Source organism: Gymnoscopelus braueri (assembly GCF_963280865.1).
Source record: "Gymnoscopelus braueri genome assembly, chromosome: 22".
Taxonomy (NCBI): Eukaryota; Metazoa; Chordata; class Actinopteri; order Myctophiformes; family Myctophidae; genus Gymnoscopelus; species Gymnoscopelus braueri.
The window spans coordinates 25,073,551-25,095,410 of NC_137624.1; the positions used below are offsets into that span (position 1 = coordinate 25,073,551).

The 21,860-nt window shown below is 42.1% G+C and overlaps 1 protein-coding gene across 1 annotated transcript; it reads right to left on the bottom strand.

Annotated features, from left to right (window-relative positions):
* Positions 1–2,278: 2,278 nt before the first annotated feature.
* ddx54 (DEAD (Asp-Glu-Ala-Asp) box polypeptide 54) lies at positions 2,279–11,143 on the bottom strand. Its single transcript, XM_080419117.1, has 20 exons — positions 10,875–11,143; positions 9,673–9,796; positions 8,885–8,955; positions 8,576–8,764; positions 8,377–8,426; positions 8,242–8,283; positions 8,050–8,145; positions 7,574–7,695; positions 7,308–7,369; positions 6,895–7,026; positions 6,391–6,601; positions 5,844–5,975; positions 5,203–5,424; positions 4,960–5,033; positions 4,452–4,664; positions 4,098–4,249; positions 3,792–3,905; positions 3,585–3,689; positions 3,319–3,398; positions 2,279–2,971 (listed from the first exon to the last, which is right to left on the bottom strand). Exons 1-20 carry the CDS (start codon positions 10,986–10,988, stop codon positions 2,712–2,714), a joined length of 2,565 nt encoding a protein of 854 aa, XP_080275243.1. The 5' UTR covers positions 10,989–11,143; the 3' UTR covers positions 2,279–2,711.
* Positions 11,144–21,860: the final 10,717 nt, after the last annotated feature.

Sequence of the window (21,860 nt, forward strand, 5' to 3'; positions counted from 1 at the left end):
CCTATGCTCTTCTCGACGATGGGTCAGAACGCACAATGCTTCTTCCTGCTGCAGTGGAAAGGCTCGGCCTCAACGGAACACCTGAAGACCTGGCCCTGAGAACGATCAGGCAGGATGTGCAGACACTGAAGGGAGCATCAGTGTCATTCTCCGTGTCCCCATCATCTCAGCCAAAGAGACGTTACCGCATCGAAGGAGCCTTTACCTCAAGTCACTTGGGGCTAGCTAAGCAATCGTATCCTGTATCTAGCCTCAAAACCAAGTACAGACACCTGGCCAGACTGCCGCTACAACAGTTTGAAAGAGTCCAACCCCTCATCCTGATCGGGGCAGACCACCCCCACTTAATTACACCCACTGAGCCAGTGAGACTGGGGCCCCCAGGTGGGCCAGCAGCCATCTGCACAAGACTGGGCTGGACTCTGCAAGGCCCAGCCAGAGCCCTGGAAATCAACCTCCAGCCACAACAATGTATGTTGACAATAACAGAACCCCAGAACACCAAGCTCATGAGAAGTGTGGAGAAACACTGGCAGGAGGCCACCAAGATACAATGCACCAGAGACCCAGAGTGTGCCACGGCTGGCCGTGAGGAGATCAAGATCCCCCCAAAACTCCCTGAACCTTATCCGGGTGTCAAGAGACCAACGTTTATCTCCCACAGCCCCCCGCAGTGGCCAGTGAAGTCAAAAACTGTGCCTGAAGAAGACCAGTCAAAGGTCAGAAAGCCCAACTCCCGTTATGTCCCGTTAGCAGCAACCACTCAACCTGCACCTGACATAAGCCCTCACCCCACTCGGAGAGAGCTCGCCGAGGCTACGGTCCAGGAGGGACACGGGGCGGCTAACTACAACAGCCGGGTGTATCTTCCCAGACCCAAAGGGGTACTCGCCAAGAGCCGGAGGAACATATGGACCGTGAAAGGTCAGGAGGCCGTCCCCTATTATCTGACCAGCCGTCCACACTTCGCCAGACGCCATCATGCTTGTGGAGTTACAGCTGCCACACGCCCTGTGACCCACCGGGAGACGGAGTATCGTCAAGGCCAACCAGAGCATCGAAGGACTTGTGACGTCAGCAGAGATCGACATCAAGGGCCATTCCTGCACAAGACTAGTGGTCCAGCTGGTCACCCCCCCTGCCACCCAAGACTCCAGTGTCGCAGCCTTTCATTGGAGCAAATTGCACTAAGCAATTTGGGGGCGGCTGTTAGAAAGACTGCGCCTCTCTCCCTCTCTCTCTCCCCTCCTGCTGCCCCCCCCCTCCCCCCGCCCGAGAGACTGCTCCGCCCCTCGCGAGACTACAGCGAGCCCCGTTAATAAGACTGTCCAGTGTCCCTCATCTCGCGAGAGGAAAGAACAATGAAAGAGAAGCGCGAAGCCAGAGACGCTCGTAAAGCTAACCCACTTATTTAGACATTAAGTCTTAAGAGTTGTTTACATAAGTTTGCTACACACCAGAGTGCCTGTGTGCGTGTATGATAACGTAAGTCTTCCTGAAGTTGATGTATATAACCTGTTGTCCCGTTACGGGGTCTTGTAGCCAAGCTATGTACCTGCTGCTAAGGCTAACTAGCAGCTAACTACCTCGACACTTGTTTATAGTGACCGACGGTCAGAGGAATGCTATCGTTGGCTCGTTGATATTGTCGTACTGATACTGTATGCACTTGCACATCTCCTATGCTGATAAGTAAGAGTAATGCAATTACTTCTTAGAATGTGACCAGTGTGACCATAAGTTTGGATAACCACTAAATGTACTTCTATTCTAAGTTGCACTAGTGTTTCTAACCCCAGTTGGGCAGATACAGGTTCCATATAAACTGTATGAATGTCATTTGAGCAGCTAAGCTGAACTGTGAAGTTAAGAGCACCTTTTTAGAGAGGCCATTATTCATTTGGTTTGTATCTGTTAATTTAGACCTGTTTACAGTACATGTGACCATTATGATGTACAATTTACAAGGGCATTCATTCCCTGTTATATTCTGCTTATTACAGAAACCACACACAACCCTGCTGTGTACTATCACCTGTTCATAAGGAAAATAAATGGACCTCGCTCTCCACCATTGTCATCTGTGTCTAATAAATGCACAAGGGCGAACACAACCCACCTAACCAGTAACCAGACTAACCACACAGTGGTTCAAGGGGTCCTTCCCAACAATAACTGTCCACGCTTGTCCAGATTTATTTGATAATAGTAAGCAACATGATCAAAAAGGAATGGATGAACAAAGGACAAAGGAACAAAGGAAGGCTGACAAACCCACTACATTGTAAACTTGTGTTTTACTATTTTACCATGGAATTGACAATTATTCTGGACACAAATACTTGAATCACTTTATTGCTCATAATAAAACGTTCCATTTCCATGCTCTTATTTATACAGGTAAATCTTCAGCTGTTTAAGCCCAGTAAATATTATTGGGGGTTGAAATAATATGTAACCTTTTAGTTTGTTATTCATTGTGTTGCTCAAGTCAAAAACTTGACTTGTGTATGTCCTCTGAGCGCTTGAAGAACTTTAAACCACATTCTGTCCACAAGGACATGAAAACGCACAACAGGGAATATTAATTGTGAATTTCAAAATTTGTAGTAGAAAGAAGAAACTATTAATCTCTCAACCTCCCAGCAAGTCTTCCATCATGCCGGCATAGATGACTGATTTCTCCACCTCATCTTTCTCTTGCTGCCCCCCTAAAATTTCTTCTTCATTTTACCCTTCTTGTGGGCTCCGCGTCCAAAGCCTGACCTCTTCACTTCTTGCAGCCTTTGTTTACCTTTGCCACGGAGGTCCTTGAGACCTCCGCTTTGCAAGAACTGATGCTTCTGTGTTTTCTTGCGCTGCTTCATGATCTGTGCCTTGCTCCTTAACTCGGTTCTCACTCTCTTATTGCCATCGCTCTGTGCTCCTGGAGGGCCCGGGGCTTGCGGACCTCGGCGGCCTCGACCGCGTCCTGGCGGAAAATTCATTAAGACAGGTGAGAAGGTAGTCGATGAAGAAGCCATTTTATCATATTGTTGCATGCAGCAAACACAAGATGAGGCAGAATCGTTGGGTATATAATGATAGTATGACTAAATTATTACAATTACTGTGATTTGTCATGTGAAATGCATGTTATATTAAACATTTCACTTCATATTATAGGGATCTTCAGTATTGTAATGTTCAGGTAACTTAAAATAATCAGATACCATCATTTCCAACTCCGCTGATAAGAGTTTTAGCAGGATCACCATTCATATGAAAGTAATCTTCCTAAACCTATTGACATTGTTAAGACTGAAGATGCTCTCCTACCTCTCCCAGCCTGGTTCCCCCTCGTCTCTGTATCAGAGTCTCCATCATCCACCTTGTACTTCTTCTTCCACTCCTCATAACTGACACAGCATTAAGGTCATAACTCATTCCACGCATAATGTAATAGCAGTGTCTGTGCAACAATATATCAATACAGAAGCGATAAAATCAAAACGGTATTGATTATTACTACTGAATGCTAAAGCCAAGTGCAAAAAGTCATAACTGACTTTTTGTTTGTCGTTGTTTAATGTTACAAAGGATACAAGTTCTTTTTGCTTTTAGAAACCACCTGTCCACTCTCCGTTTTTGTTTTATTCCTCAGGTTTTCTTTTCCTGTATCTGTGATAAAGCGCTTCTTCTTACGATCCCTGCAGTGAGAGAAAAAAGGACATTTAATATATATCAAAATGGGAACTTCAGTAAGCCTAAAGCTTATGATTGAGTGGGAGTGTACACATGTCTGACTCTACCATTTCATCATATGTTTGTGCTGGTCTAGTCGGGCACCCTCATCTCCCATCATGTCCAGAACAGCTGAGGAGGCCTGCTGTTCAAACGCAGTACCTTCTCCTCCCAAACGTAAGCTAATAAACAAAACAAGAAACAAAATACATCAGACAAAGGTTACACCGTTTATATCAGAGATTACATTAAGGCTTAATTATCATTTGTTCCAATGAATCATTCTCATCACGATGATCAAAAAGAACTACCTGGTAAAGAACAAAGAACCATAGGCAAAGTAATAAACTCAAGGATAAGGATAACTTCTTTACCCTCTCTCTGAGTGCTGGTCCTTGGGCTGGTAAGGGACATAGTACTCTTCATCTTTGCCCTTCTGTCTGCTCTTCTTGCTTCCTGGCCTTTCTGCATCAACATCCTCCTGTGGTTTTCTCCTTTTTCCACCAACCACCTCGGAGAAGACTCCCTGCAGCCAAAAAGCAATTACAACCACAGGAAAGCTTGGTTAACTGGAATTTTAAATAGCTAATGAAGCAAAGTATTATATTAAATTGATTATACAATGACAACATCAGAGGCTTTTTCCAGCTCATTATAGCTTTAATAACAACACATATAAATGAGATCAAACTAAAGGATTCTGCCAGTTTTTACTGACAGGTTCTCACCTGTAGAGACTCCTCTTCCTCCTCGCTGTTCCCCTCACCATAGACAATGGAAGTCGAGGTGCTTGGGATAGGGACCTGGTGGAGCCTGCTTTCTGCAGCCAGGTACTCTCTCTTCCTGCTAAACTTGTCCACCAGCCGCTTGTCTTTTGACCGCTTGGCTCGCATGACCCCACTGGCCACGGTCTTACTGCTCGAGTTTATTTCAAAGATGGTCTACAGGACACAAGCAAACACACCTTCTGGTTAGAGTCAGCCCACAACCCATTCCACAGTAGGGGTGCAACAGTTAATCTGATTTAAGTATAATATAAAGCTTAAGTGGCCAATCGATTCATTGATATGTATGAAACGTTTTATTCATATTTTAAAAACACACTTCTCGATCATTTGATTAATCGAAAAGTAATTGATAAGATAATTGCTAAGAAAATGATTGATAATTGCAGCCCTAAAGTCAGCCCACAACCCATTCCACAGGGTGGAACTCAAAACTGGTAACAAAACTCACCGATTTGGCCTTGTAGCTTTTGATGGAATCCACCATGTGGAGGCGCTCAAGTTCCACTTTTTCCACCCCTAACCCTGAAATGAAGCAATAAAGTAGTTTTAAAGAATCCAAAACAAATGCTCAAGACAAATGCAGAGACATAACAGAGAAACGGTAATCCGAGTAACATTATTACCACATCAGCCATTTTAAATTTTCATCATGACCTCCCAACAAAAAAAATAATGATCATCCTATCCTTACCTAAAAGCGGGTGAACAGCCATAGTGGACAGGTCTATGTTCTTGACCCGTTTGAAGGACTCAGCCGATGGACTTGGTCGGGACTTGAGATACTGCTTGTAGGCATTGTTTGAGACCTGCAGGGTCATCTGCAGGTCCATGGAGTTCTCGTGGGCTATGATCAGATGAGACCCTTCATCGTCAAGGATACTTTGGGGGACTCGCCCAATCACACCATCTGCAGCTGGACAAAGGGACAGGGGTTTGTGTTGGATGGAGTGGGAGTGGTAGAGGGATATAACAAACCTTTTAGTAGGGCTGGGAATATTATCATAATATCGATAGTGTGATGCGAGACTAGATATCAGGTATTTTGATTTTTTTAATATTGTGATATGACATATGTTGACTTTTCCTGGTTAAGGTTTTAATTACTTGTGCTCTATTTTTATACTCTATTTTATTTTATATTCAAAAATATCTCACAGCGCATCGTGATTCGACATCTTGTGTCCTTGTACATCCATTTTTGAAAAAAGACCTTGTAGATCTGCTATTTTTTGCAATCGTTGATTTTGTCCATATCGCCCAGCCCTACTTTTTTAGTTTCTTTTAAAAAAATCATCTATAAGTTCTCCATCGGCAGGCCTTATGTAGGCTTACCATTTGTGTGTTCTGGTGTGGCCATTTGGATGGGTCTGCCAAGGAAGAGGTGAAGGTCATAGACAAATGGAATTTCATCTGGACATACCAGACTGTAGGCTATGCCACTGCGTCCAGCACGTGCCACACGACCTGTAAAGGATAGACAAAAGATGACCATATAAATCACAATTTAAAGCTGCACTGTGGGTGTTTCAACAGATCTGTGCTGCAGAGCTCTAAATCATAGGAGCTTAGAATTGGCCCGTATTTTGACGACATGCTTTAGAAGGAAAAGGAAAAAAATAACATGGACATGTGTATATATTGGTTGCCGTCTCAATGAAACCTTCATACCTTGGTCATCAAACCTTTTTCACTGAATGTTCTCTTAGATAAAGTAAATACCAAGTTAAGATCAAATAGCTTTAGACACTGTAAGTGTTAGAAAATATTTCAAACACGCAACATCTCTCAAATACCCCATTAGGCTGTTATGTTTCCCCTTGCATATCTTTTTTTTATTTATATAAATGCTTAATGTCTGCATTGTGTTTGGGTCACTCACCGACTCTGTGCAGGAAGAGTTTGGGCTTGGAGGGGAAGTTGTAATTGATGACATTGTCCAGCAGGGGGATATCTATACCACGAGCTGCAACATCCGTCACAATAAGAACCATAGCCTTCCGGTGGACAAATTTTCCTATGTTGATCTTTCTGGCAGTCTGGTCCAGGGCACTGTAGATATAGGCACACTCCACACCTTCTGACTTCAGCAGCTGCACATGGACACAAAAAGTAGTTCAAAGGCAAAGTAAAAAATGCACATCAATCTATAAATTCAAGGAATCGCTGTAAATGTCTGTCCTTAGCATATCTCGATCGACTTCACACTTGGCAGGTGTATTGCAAAGGACCCAAAGGAGGGCAGAGTTGATCGGACACGTCAAGTATCAATATTGCAGTTCTCGACAATGCAGCATTTCTTCGGGTTAGTTAATCACACTATCAATCTGTTGTTTTAATCTTAGATCCTTCTGTCATATGACACCAAGAAGAACCAGTGTCTCACCTCTTTGACGTACTCTACATGGTGTTTGGTGGCAACAAACACCACCGTCTGCTCCTGGGGTTTCACCACATTTCTCAAAAGATGAAGGAGTAGCGCTGGCTTGTCATCTATACGCAGATTGAAGAATGACAGCTGTGGGGAGAAGAGAAATGAAGATATGATGGAGCGGTGAGTTTGGATGTTCTTTTTTTGGGATCGAGACCCAAAAGAGAAATATGGTGTCTCCCTGGGACCCAAACTTACAAAAATGCATTATGGAAGAACTACTTAAGGCCTATTTAAAAAAAATTGCTAAAATAAGCCGATATTTATTTGCGGCCTAAAAAGGGTTGTGACCCCATGTTTGTTTCTATAATAAGTAAAGCTCTCCTCTAAGTGACATTATGATGCGTTTAGTTTGCTAGTCCCTTTACCTTGAGCTGCTCATTTAGTTTAGTGTCCACATCCAAACGAACCAGCACTGGTTCTGTCAGCCCTGGGAACAAAAACAATTTGATTATCCCCTTGTCTTCCAACGCAACATGTTTCATTTTAGCACACAAGGCTTGTGCTACCATTTTAAAAAAATGCCTATGCCATAAGACACTCAAGAGTTGCCATGAAGGTCAATATTATGTTGTATGAACCAAATACCAGAACATTATGAAAGCCCTGACAACGATGACGACAAACGTCTTACCTGCTCTAGCAAACTCCACGATTAGTTTGGGCAAAGTGGCAGAGAACAACAGGGTTTGTCTGGTGTCTGGAAGTCTACGGATGATCTCCGTTAGCTGTTCAGCAAAACCCATCTCAAACAGTCTAATAGGAAAAGGTAACATACATATTCAATTACATGATGGAGCCGTTTCAGTTGCTGCCCCCCTCCCTGTGAAAAGCACATCCCTAACCACAGCAAAGAGGCCACCACCCTCCCATCCTTCAAAACCGCCCTCAAAACCAGCCTCTTGAAAAAAAAAGAATTCCCCAGCTTACTCCCCAGTCCCCACCCCTCTCGGTTTTACTTTTAGACAAAAATATAATTTATCTCCATTTCTTCCCCATGTTATGTTGCTTTGAGTACTTAGAAAGAGCTATATAAATGGATAAATAGAGGTATAATTACATCGGCATATAATTCAGTAATAGCACATGTGGCAATCAGGTATTTCTTACCTGTCAGCTTCATCAAACACCACATACTCCACACCATGTAGCTTCAAGTTCATATCCCTGATAACATGCATGAGCCGACCAGGGGTACCGATGATTCTGCAGAAAGATGAACAATATTACATAAACATAGGGCCGAGGAGGCTATATTGACTGACATTGTATCAAAAATATCCCTGCTTCAGCGCTACTTACATGTCCGGGTTTTCATGAAGAGCAGCAAACTGATCATCCATGCTGAAAAAGAGAAAATACATTTAGACCCTTTATGATGGGACAGTGGAATGAATTTCAAACTTCAACAAAGCCAGACTCTCAGAGACGACGCACCTATCTCCACCAAGGATCAACGCAATCTTGAGGCCTGTGAATTTTCCCAACTGCAAAGCCAAAATAACAAACATTACTGTTAGGTTAACCAATTAATATGGAGGCAGCAAAAACACATGTATTTAAAATGTCACAAGTGCTCTTTAAGAGAGAACACTAAGCTACAATAAAGATAAAAGAACCTAAGATTGTTACTGACCTCTTTGGTGAACTTCATGGTCTGCAGGGCCAGCTCTCTGGTGGGGGACAGGATAAGGGCCCGGGCTCCTGTTTGAGCTTGGGGGGCTTTCAGCTTCTCAAACATGGGTATCAGGAAGGCAGCCGTCTTTCCACTACCAGTCCGGGCCATGGCTACTAAATCCTTACCATCCAAAATCACTGGGATGGTCTATAGAGGGCGAAGAGAATAATGTGGAATAAAATACTGTTGCATTTGTAGTCACTAAAGTGCGCAATGCGGGGAAATCATCTTTTTAAATGGTCATAAGCGGACAAGTCGTTGACTAACCTTCCGCTGGATTGGGGTCGGCACTTTGTAACCCTTCCTCATGACTCCTTTAAAAACGGGGTAACTGAGACCTGAAATGATACAAGTTTATTCAATACTGTCTATATGCTCCACAATTATTAAGCTAGTAAAGAGATGTAACTGATGTACACAGTATAAGGTTACGTATTGATAGCAAATTAAACTAACTACAGGAGTTGTCACCATAAACAACAACAACTTTTCATTCTGTGCCCTGCCATGTCTCTTTCTGTAGTATTATTTAGGGTCCAGGGACCACCAGGGCTCCAAATGGACCCTTATGCGTCTGTAACTCTGAGATTGGGCAAATGGAACCAAATGGACCCTTCCAGGTCCAGATGGTTCCAGAGTTAAATAAACACTGAGGATTTTCCTGTATAGATCGGGGTCCCAGAGATATACTGTATTTTTTATGGGGGTCTGTGGCCTAATGCATATCAAACTGGGGGGGGGTCATTGGAACGAAAAAGGTGGTTAGTTATCTAAAGCAATGGTGTCAAAGTGGGGTTTGGGAACCCCCAGGGGGCCTTGAGGGGGTTTGAAAATGAGTAACAGTTTAATTTCACTATTATTCCACTGGCTAGAAGTTGGCCAGGTGAGAGAATGTGTCAGACTGACTATTCTGATGCAAGTTTCACACTAGTCTACACTGTTATCTCCCCCGCATACAGTATTGACAGTTGTATATTATTTTGGGGGTTCTTGATGTAGACACTGATCTGAAGCTATAATGCTACTGCATTTATGTTCTGCTCAGGCTATATTACCCATGGACTGAAATCCTCCCGACTTCTTTTTCTTCTTGTTCTGGGCCCTGACCAGCTCTCTGGTGTCAGGTTCCACATCTGACAGACAGTCGGCGGTAGGGAATCGAGGCAACTTCTTTCCAAGCTGAAAAACGAAATTGTATTAGAATCGGTTAATTCAGTAAATTCAGTTTTACTTGTCACATCACAGGTGTAAAGCAGCGGGTCAGAGACAAGGGGAAAGGGAAAGAGACAGAAACAGGTTAAATAGAACACATTTTGAAGCATTAGCATTATGCAGGTGGGGGAAAAGTGGCAGCAGTTTCTTAAGGTGTTTTATAGTCTAGACCAGTGGTTCTCACACCCTTTCAGGCTGTGACCCCCGCAAAATATTCAGATTTTAACTGCTGGGGACCCCCACCCACCCACCCTGATAAGCACTTGGAAATGTAGGAGTTGAGGCATTACATTTAGTTTGACTTGGTTCCACAGATAAATAGTGTGAAAATAGCAGATCTACAAGTTCACAGCGCCTCGCGTAGATCTGCTATTTTCATACTTTTTGGCTCTTTCTTATATTATTTGACAATTTGGCCAATGTTTGACCAGTTTTTATAGTAGTTTGTTGATTACATTTGTTGCAGTAGTAATGGTCTTTTGGTAATAAAAAAAAATGTAGGTCTTAAAAGTCCTTAAATTGTCCCTTCACTGTCGACCCACAGGTTGAGAACCACTTGTCTAGACCAGTTTGTACAACATGGAAAGGTAAAGAAAACACACACACACACACACACACACACACACACACACACACAGTTCATGCCTCGTTCAACACTCAACAGGATAAGTTAACAGCAACATGTCGGTCAGCTGTTATTACCAGGTATAACGTTTAAGTGCAACTGGATACTGTAGTGGCTGACGTGGTATTATGTTTTGTAATAATAATCAACTAGTAACTAAAGTTTTCACATAATTGTAGTGGAGTAAAAGTATAATAGTTGCCTCTGAGATGTAGTGGAGTGGAGTAGAAGTAAAAGTACTGAAAATTGGAAATACTCTACAAATACCTCAATTGTACTTAAGTACAGTACTTGAGTAAATGTACTTAGTTACTTTACTCCACTGCCAAACCCCGATTAGTGCTTGAGCCCAAAGTCACCACATCAATCCGAGGTTCTGTTTGTTAAGTAAATAACTAGTTATAAAGGTAATATACTTACATTATCATCGTCCTTGATTTCGGCAGCGAGCTCAAAATCTCCATCTGAATCCACCTCGTTGTCTCTACGGCCATGTCTCCTTTTCTTTGTCAGTTTCTTCTTTCTCATGGCCATACTTCCACTGGCAACGGTTTGCTATCTTAAAAAAAAAAGATACGTTACACGTTCGACGTTACAAATATAAGAATAAACAGCCGAGTTTTAGCGAAATAGTTTCAACGCACGACAACACCACAGTGCGCAGACATTTTGTTTTCCTCAAACACGTGTCCTCCTCCTCTTCAGTGTTGCCAGGTTGTGAAAGAGAAATGAGCAACCAGGTCTATGAAAACAAGCCCAAAAGAAGCGACTATGGCAGTGGGCACTTTAAACATGAGCACTTTAAACCTACTGAAAACAGCCAACCTGCAAGCTCACAACGCGTCGTAGATCTGCTATTTTCAAGAAAATCTTGGAAAAAATGTTGATATAATTATTCATTTTTTAACAACACAAATCTTGTGTTGTGTATGGGGGTCCCTGGCATAAATTATTTTTAGATGGGGGGGTCTGCAGACAAATGCATATTAATTTGGGGGTCCTTGATATGAAAATGTTTGGGGGTCCTTAATATGAAAATGTTTGAGTAACAAGCCCGAGCCCCCAAAAACGCAACCCGCGCAACTACCAATATTTACAAGCAACTTTACAGAAAAACAAGCCCAAAGTCGCTTATAATAAGCGGACATGGCAACACCACTCTCCTTCTTTGGTTATCCAAAGTCGAAGTGCACTACTGCCATCTACTGTTGAGGAGGAGTGCTCTACAACCCATAATAACAACAAAAGCACAATAATAACCCATATTCTGTTAATATTATGTTTTACTACCATCAGTCATAAAGTATGCACTAATAGGCGACATCAAAATTATTGTACTTAATGTGATTGAGCATATAAAGAATTGAGCAGACTGTTTTGCCATCTCAATGACCAGCTTTTCTCAGAAATAGTGTGATATTCTGACAAATAATACTATAAACCTCAGTCCATATTAAAAATGTTTTAGTTACTCCACTGCGCTCCCTACAGATCTGGTCAATCGAATATTTCTATCGACAACATGTTTTCCTTCCGGGTGAAATATTTTCTTTTCTGGACAAAAAGTGTATGAGGTGGGGGGCTCAGAGTGTTCCCACAAAAAAAGCGTCTTTATTTTGGTGAGTTGCAAAGTATATTTTTGTATTTTTACTACAAACCACGGACCACCACGGGTTTTTACTACCGCGTGTGTTCGGGCAACAGCTGGAAAGTCACATCCTTCTAAAACGCTATCCAGAGCTAGCTCCAGACCATAGTCCCCGCCTACTCCACTGAGTGGACTGCTTCTCTCTGGTCTGGCACATACGGTCTGGCAATGGCATTGGATTAAAATTCAGTTAGTTTCTACCTTGTTTAGTAAAAAATATATATTTTCTTATATGAAACATTATTTCAGTATAGTGGTACTTAGATGTACTGTTGTTCTCATGTCTTACTAAATAAAGTACATCAATCAATCAATCAATCAATCAATCAAGAATAGTGGTGAAATATGCCTTGAATTGTCCATTTTGAGGCATTAGCACTCATTTTGGAGCTGGACATACAGAATATTTGGATTCAGCACACCTTAATACCCCTAGAAGACATGTATGACATAACTTAACACGATTTGCCTTCAGCACTTAGTTTAAATAAGCACATTTTCTGAAATTCTGCCTATAGTCTATGTGCAAACCAGAACATCCTGGAAAGAAGCAGAAAGGAACTAGAAAAAGTGCTCCTTGGAGAACAGGTCTCAGCCAGGTCAGGTACGTTATTCTGGCCTCCTGGTGGCGCTATAGGCCAATGTCTTTCACCGCAATCAGACACTGCATTCGTGATTTGAGGCATTTTGTTCCAAAAATGTGTTTTGCTAAATTAGACCTGCTGGTGGCGCTATAACAGGCCAATGTGAAAAGGGTGGCATTTCTTCCTCGGCATAGTGGGAATGTGCGCGTGAAATTTCACGTAAATCGCAAGTTGCGTGCATAGTTTGAGGCTTTTTGTTCAAAACGGACCAATCCTGCAAACTTTGGAAGCCAACCTTAGGCAATGAGGATGGAATATGGGAAATCGGACAGAACCGTGTTGATCACATGACTGTAGAGATACTGTGTACCGATTTGCATGACGTTTGGATAAAATCTGTAGGAGTAATATAAAGAAATGGGTTTTGCACAAATCGGCCTCCTGGTGGAGCTATAACAGGCCCATGTGGGGCAGAGGTTCTGAATTGGCATCCAGGGAGTGTGTGTGCAGTGTGCACAGTTTCGGAGCGACCGGGCCAACGGTGCCGGAGATTAGCTGGTAACACACAGACAGGACGGACGGACGGACAACGGACGGACAGGGGGTAAAACATACTCTCTCGCCATGTCTTTCGGCCTGGCGGAGACAACAACGAACCAGCTGGAGAACAAATGGTTTTAAGTCAAGAAAGAAAGTCAATGTTCTCCATCAGGTACAAATCATTCAGTGTGTGTATTTCTCTGTGCTGAGATGACTGTATAATATATATTTAAATAACATATTTAAATCACAGATCAACCCAGAAAAGCAGGACATTTGTTTTATTGCATAACATATTGTGACTACATGGGACATTTTAGCTGTCAAAGCCTGTCCATCCATGCACACTCACTGTCATGCTTATGCTACTGGAACAGATCCACATAATAAATGCAAACATACTGTATATACAAGAGATTTTAAAACAGAGGCAGGATTTCTATGTTCGAGGAGGTAAAATGTAATGTAACATCTTTAGGATTTAAAAAATTGCTTATGACAACCATATAGGATTATATAATGGTTGTCATGCCCAAACTAATGGGAAGTCATCACCTCTCATTCTCTCTCTCTCAAAAAAATGCTGACAATGTTTCCCTTTCAAAATCCATACAGAATATGTTATATTTTAATCTGACATATTTGGCAATATGCAAAACCGGACCCTTAGTTGAAGAGATCAACTAATCAGACTAAATAGAGAAAATAATAACCATAAAATATGGACTGTATATCCCTTACTTCATTCTTTATTTTGTCACTTTGTCACACTCTATAATGAGTGTTTAATTTATGTAGCTTGTGAGATAAAGCTTTGTTTGGTCTAGTCTCAAAGTTGACAGTGGGCAAAGGTAATCAAGAATATCTGCTTTTGTGAGACACCAAAAGCCCCTTGCTTATTAGCTTTAACGGTGTGAAGTAGTCTCAAACATGCTTTACTTCTTGCAGTAGGCAGATATAAAAAAAATTGCCATGACATGATTCGATCATGATTTCTCATGTCATTTTATACTGTGGTATGTAGATAGAGAACTCTAACCAAAAAAGGTATGGGTTTGGTGTTGACAAAATTATGTCTAATTCCATTAGAAAGTACTCGTCCAACACTTTCTATTTAGACCTATAAGCCAGCGTTCCTTTTTCAGCAATCCAGTGGAAATGTGTCCTTTGGGTGATAACATGGCTCACTAATACAGCAGCCAAAAAATGTAATGTGTGCTGTTTGAAGTCAGTGGGCTCATGGGCTGATGTGCGGTAAATAAGTCAACACCATGGCAACCACCCTAGAGCTTATGCCATTCATATTCCATTGCAAAACAGTGGCCACTGTGGCCCAGAGCCAAATCTGTTGGGCAGTGATGAGTGATGTGGGCTTATTCACACGCAAAAGGTGCAGATCTAAAGCCACCTGCTGTAGGGGATCATCTTTCGTTCAGGTGATTTAGGTAATACTGTACACTGTAAAGTCTGACGTTACACTCTACGCTACTTGTGCACTCTCAGAGTTAAATTAACACTCCAGATTTGACTTTAAATGAAGATTATGGGGCGTGGTATCATCTTGGCATTGGCATAATGGCATATACTGTATTTAGTGCTGGCACCAGCAAGCTATAAGGTCAGCCTTCAGACTCCTGCTGATGCCTTAAACTCTTTCAACCTGGCACCCCTATTTTAATTTGGGCATGTCGGTATAGTTGAAAATGTTCTGACATTTTCAGAAATGTTCAGAAAATTAAAACAATTAAAATGAATGTCAAAGAAAGCAAAAATGGCTGATCTACAAGCTCAAAACCTGTCGCATCGCAATGTGTTTTGAGCTTGTAGATCGGCTATTTTCACTATTCATCATGAGATTAAATAATTTGGAAGTTAACCAATGGGTTACATCGGTGGTCCATCTCCCTCTCTGCATCATATTTTTATGGGAATTTATCTTATGATGCACTGTACTCTAATTATTCATGTGGCTGGATAATTGTCTTTCTGCTGGTGTGTTTCATTGTGGGCTGGATGTCTGAGAATATAACATGGCCTTATTTTCCTACAGGCAACTAAATCTTGATCCCTTGTAGCTCCATCAGTATCTTATATTAGTAATGGTTCCCCTCATGGCCGATTATGAGATTCATATTTGACAAACAATCAGAGTTACCTCGACTATTCAAACTAGGCTAAGCTGCAGCCACAGCCAAAGCCAGGGGTACAACAAATCATTCTGATGTTTCAAAATATCAGTAATAGTGACTATTGGCATTTAATGCCTTTCTACAGAACATTTATAAGCAACTTGAAAGCTGTGGCTGTGGTTATAATAATAATACTATTATTATTACATCTATTATTATTGCTAATTGATTATTATTATTAATAGTAGTAGTAGTCCTCTTTAGTTGTTCGGGTATTTGCCAATTACATTTTTACATACCTGGAATTTGTCTCCTCTGCATTTACTCATCCTAACTATTTGGATCAGTGGATGCTACTAATACAGCGCCCGGGGAGCAGTTAGGGATAAGTGTCTTGTTCAGTGATAGGCCTACTTCAACCCTAAACTAGGAGAGCCGAGGGTCGAACCAACGATCTTACAATTCCCACTTCCAAATACGCACGCCATGGCATGCCAATGACAGTGTGGTCTAAGTAAACTGGCACTGAATGAAAGTCAGTAGAGAAATGGATGTCAAGATGTCTATGATTGGATAAAAAGAAAAGAAGAAGATCCAACAGTGTGTGGCACAGATGCTGACTTTAAGCCTTAGAGATTATGGGGGATGTTTTAATAAAGAGATTGTTGAACTGATGGTTCATAATGCTCAGCCTTTAAGTGGGAGTTAAATATTCTTCCACTGTAACTATGTCAATTTAATTATTTATCAACCACACTTAAAAGACTGGCCTCAAGCTCAACTAAGCTTTAAAAAATAGTCCAACCATCCAATTAGTATCAAAAGCCATATTGCAGGCGGGCATGGTCACTGGCAAGGCTTCAGATGGTGGTTTTTAGCCCCATTAGTGGCAGGGCTCTAAGGATGGCTTTCAGTCTGTCTATCTGTCAGTCCATCCAACACTTAATACATCAAGACAAGACATCTCAAAAATCATACTGGCTGGTTTGCTGTGCACCCTCATGCTCCACAGAGAAAGAATCCTACAGATTTTGGTGCTCTATATCTCCAAATCAAAAGGGTGGATTGTTATGAAACTTCACTCCTCGGGAGTCATCTGACAATGAGTGGCAGCTTTTAGCTGTATTTGCTTCCGAAATTAGTTAGAGGGGCCTATTATTTATGAAAATGGTTTATATTATGAACGTAACATCTAATCAACTCCAACTTGGAATTGCATGTTGAGGGGCCTCTATAGAGCACACCTCCAAAAGCGCTTTCACTTCTGCCCATATGGGGCCACCACAAATAAAAAACATTTAACCGTCTCTCATAGAAAATCAATTTCCCCCCACAGCTTCCTCGGGTCTGGACGGCAACCCATGACTTATACAGCCCTGGGTTTGACCACCCAGCCTGGCGGAGATATCTGTTCCGCAAAGCTTTCAAGGGGGTTTGAGGAGGAGCCCCTTGAAAAACGAGATGCTGCATCTCAAAGGGCTTATCCTCTGGTTAAATTTCAAAATGAGTTAGATTTTTGTGGGAGCTATGGAAGTCCCACATTGTGCAGGTAGCTCAATCGGTAGAGCTCTCGTCTTTGGACTATAAGGTCATGGGTTCGATCTCAGGTACCCACCAACTCAGTGTATGGGTAGCACGGCTTAGGTGCAGTAAGTCGTGCGGTAAGTACTGGGAGCTGATGGTAGGTGCGGCGCTCCACCTCAGCAATCCATCTCCCAGGGATCTATAACGCATTGTAACGGGGACAGACTCCCGCGTTATCGGCTGATACCGACAATAAGCTTCTCCCGACCTACTTTATTGAATTCCATTAATTTCAATACGATATATGAAAATCAACATCCAGAGACTTGAAACTTGATTGAGATAGATAATTACAACTGCACCTTTATTTATTTATACATTTATTTTGTCAAAGTTGTGTGTTTGTTGCATTTTAATTGAATTTTAAAGCATGTAGCCCCAAGTTTGGTAACTTGATAATTACTTTAACACGGGTTGGCACGGGTTGGGTGGTGGGGAGGAGGGTCATGCCCTGGTTTTTTGCCCATTGGCTGAACATGGCAGTGCCACCGATGATGGCAGATGGCAAGAGGGCCCTGGGTCTCACCCCTAGGCTCCTGGGCATAGACACAGCGTGGCCATGTGCAAGATATCCAGTCACTGATTTGTCCATGCCTCTCTGGCTCCCATGGGCCAATAAGAAGCTATAGAGCGTCGCAGTTCCCGCCCACTTCCGGTTTTTTTTGGTGCCGGAAGAAAAAACTCAATGCATTTTTCCATTGACATTTCCAAAAATATTCATATCTATTAATTTAAGCCTCGAATCAAGCCATCATGAGAGGACATGAATCATGACCATAGAACGTTTTTTTCTGTGATTTTTTTTTTTTTTAAACGGCAAAACAAAGGGTATTTATTAAATATAGTATATCATATAATTAAATATAAAATTAAAAAAAATCACAGAAAAAAACGTTCTATGGTCATGATTCATGTCCTCTCATGATGGCTTGATTCGAGGCTTAAATTAATAGATATGAATATTTTTGGAAATGTCAATGGAAAAATGCATTGAGTTTTCTCTTCCGGCACCAAAAAAAACCGGAAGTGGGCGGGAACTGCGACGCTCTATAAGGGACAGTACAGACAGGCTTGAAAACATTATGTTACTGAGTACATTCCCTGGCCCCTTCCCCCATAGCTTATGAGGGCTTATAAATGTAAACCCTGACTGTAACATGTTATACACAATTAATCCTTAATTGTAAGATGCATCTATTTTGCATTTGAGTTTTCTGACAGTGTCTGTAGTTGATTTAATTGTATTATTGTGTTTTACTGATCATTGTGATCAAAGCATGACTCTTTCATATTTTGGCCATGGAAATAATTATTTAATACATACTGTACATACATAAATGCACACCTATACTGTACATTCATATAAATTGCAATCCTCCAGCCTTACTGTGATTTAAACTGCACTAAGCCAAATTCAAAAGTGCTTATATTTTCACAAGTGAAGCAAAGCCTTTGGCAGAGATGTCCCCTTCGCTGCCAGGAGGATCTAGCTTTGCAGTCCCTTTTACTGCAAAACTGCAGAGGCACATACAGCCGGTCAAACTTTCAATTACTTGATATTCTGGGTGCTGAAAGGCAGTTTCCCTTCAAGCCTTGAGCAGTTAATCTTACAGCTAGCACCGACATTAAGGCGATAATCACAGCACATGTGACAAAAGCACAAAAACAGTCCCTAGGGGGACAGTGAAGTGACCCTCCCAGCTAATTTGACGGCACATCAAAGTGACTAAAACCCAACCTCACTGCTCTGCATGCAATTAACATAGCCTACTGTATTTTTTTTTTTTTTTTTTTTTTTTTTAGCAGCATTGCCCATGTTGTAGAGTATTGTACAGAGTAAAACACTGTTGGATTAATGCTCGTTAACACTGTTGAAAACCCATTGGACTGTGCTTAATACACAAGACTTAATGACCTTTTTCAGTTCCATCTCTGCTAGCTCTCTTTTAAATGGGGGATATGTGGGATGACAGAATTAAACCCACAGAGCAGAATTACGTTTTCATGCATTATGTCCTCCTCATCTCTCCTGTTTTGTCTTTTTGGTTGATGCTACGCCGTAACATCCTCAGTGTTAACCTCTTACTCCCTGTTTTATGCTTCTTTGTACGGCGGTTGTTGTGTGGCGAAAATAGCCGATCTACAAGCTCACAACGCGACACGATGCGACACATTGTGAGCTTGTAAATCGGATATTTTCACTATTTTAGAAACTTTTGGGAAATCTTTGAAAACAAATTCACCTGTAATGACATGCCTAAAATTCGGACGCCGGGTTTTAAGTGTGAGGTGTACAAATGGACCCAAACCAGACCCAGGGTTCATTTGGTTCCATTCTCAGAGTTAAATTAACACCTCACTCCTCTTCTGGTTTCATAATTGCTGTTTCATCAAGAATTTAAAGACAGCCTCATAGCTTTCTCTATTTCTGTCACTTTTCTGTACTCAGCACCCCGGGGGACTTAAAGGGAATTTGAAGGGGCCATTGTGTGACGATAGATAAGTAAGGAGCAGCTCGGGGAAGACTTGCTTTCATCACTATGGCACTGCTGGACCTCGCCCCCCCCAATCCCTCATCCCCCCCCACTTCTCTCTCTCTTCCCAGCCACCCCCTCTCTCTCTCCTTCTCCCTTTCTCCCTCTCCCTCTCTCCCTCTCTCTCTCTCTCTCTTTCATAGCTTTATCACTCAAAGGCTCAAGCAGCTCAGCAGAATATAAATGGAAGAGTAGCTATAAAGACTGGAAACGGGGAACGTCGTGTGGGAATTTGACAATGACGGCTCAGTTATGTTCATATATAACTCAACTACATGTGTGTTGACTCAACCTGAAAATGTTGCATAACAGATTCAACATCCCTTTCTATGCTGAATGCAAATTGGCCTGTTATTTTCATAAATGCTCAACCGGTCAACCCAGGGTTTACAATTACAGTATGCAAGACAGAACATCAGGCAGACTGGAGTTGCATGTGTGCGTGCATGCCCTCTGCTTCTATTGTGTGTGACATACAGTAAGAAGGACTTGTCAAACGCAAATGCACACAAACGCATACACATACGTGTGCAGTTATATACAAACACTTGCAAATGCACGCATGCAACATACTGACATAGACTATAGACTACAATCTCTGTCTTGTAACTGAGCAACTGAAATCAAATTGTCCTTTTTGTTCCCCACTGCAATCATATAAATATATGGAATGTGGAAAAATCTGTCCCCATCACTGTAAATATGAATGACAGCAGTCATTGGCCGAGACATCTATGAAGCCCAACCATATGTTGCCTTGGGTGGAGAGGGAATAAAAGCTTACTGGAAGCCTGCCTTATCACTCAGCATTACAGTCTCTGAGAAAGGATTTACTCTTTGATTCTTGATTAGATAGAATTTTCTCCACAGTGAACAAGCAGGGTGATACACCGCACAGAGATAACCTGGGAGTGTGTGTACTGTAAGTGCATGCGGTGTGTGTGTGTGTGTGTGTGTGTGTGTGTGTGTGTGTGTGTGTGTGTGTGTGTGTGTGTGTGTGTGTGTGTGTGTGTGTGTGTGTGTGTGTGTGTGTGTGTGTGTGTGTGTGTGTGTGTGTGTGTGTGTTATCTCTCTCGCACACACACACCCTGGTCCCCGACCATTCCATTTAGCGCCTAGGCTCTTAACACATTCGGATAGCACTATTATTAGAAGCAATGGATTATAAATCAGGAATTAATCCTGATTGTGTTGTCTGCTCCAAACTGAAAGGTCAACACCTATACATCGTTTATTGTTCACCTCCGCTTGCAAAAGAAGGAAAGGCTCTTTAGTTTTTCCTCTTCCGGAGGTACAATAGTGAAAGCCACAACAAGACAAAAGCGCCACCAGGTTCTCATGCTCTGGATGCGAGCAGACAGTTGAAGAAGACTACATTTATTTAGTTGCCTCGCTCAATTATCTTCCTCCCCCTCTTCTCTTTGCGTGACTGGCTGCGTCGCTGGCTGACTGACTGGTTTGTTTGGCTCCCTTGCTCACTGGGCTCAAACTGGCTGTTCCCACTCAGTCTGTATGCACGCTTCCCTGAGGCTGAGGCAGAAACAGTGTCTGGATCTCTACTTTCAATCACTCTCCCTTTCTTTTTTTCTTTCTTTCTCTCTCTCTCGCTCTCTCTCTGGAATATTGGATGAGAGCAGAGGGACTCTCTCCCCTGGCACTGACCATTGTCACTTGAGTGCTGCATCCATGACTTTACAGACCTGGCTGGTGTATGGGCTCGGATTTATTTTGGTTTGCGCTTTTTTTGCACAGGGTAAGTAAAAGGAGAGAAGAACTTTAAGTGCCTTGGGGGTTTATTGATAGTGAGATGTGATACTTGAGAGATTTGAGAGATCTATAAGGGTTACTGTATTGGATGAGGATGTATGCTGGTGGATGTCCGCGTGCGTGCGTGCGTGCGTGCGTGCGTGCGTGCGTGCGTGCGTGCGTGCGTGCGTGCGTGCGTGCGTGCGTGCGTGCGTGCGTGCGTGCGTGTCAATTCATATGTGTGCACTTCATGTGACATGTGACAAGGAGAAAAGGAAAATTAGCTGGTACTCACTAATGTTACATTGATGTTACTGTTTATTTTAGGTTTATTGATATTACTGATCACCTGTAACAAAATGACAATATTGAGAATAATCATAATCATGCGGTATGAAAAACATTTAGAAACATTTGCAAAATGCTGACAATAAGAAATAAACAGAAGGAAAGCAAATTATGTATGAATGGACCACATATATAATGAACATGCTGGAAGGTGCTGGAGGGTGCTGGAGGGTGATTCCAATAAGCCTGCCTTTGTTTTGCAGGTAACTGCCCTGTGAATTACAATCTATGCCCTTTACAATTAGCAATAACCCAAGGTGGTGAGCTAGATTTCCCTATTGAGCAATAATGAT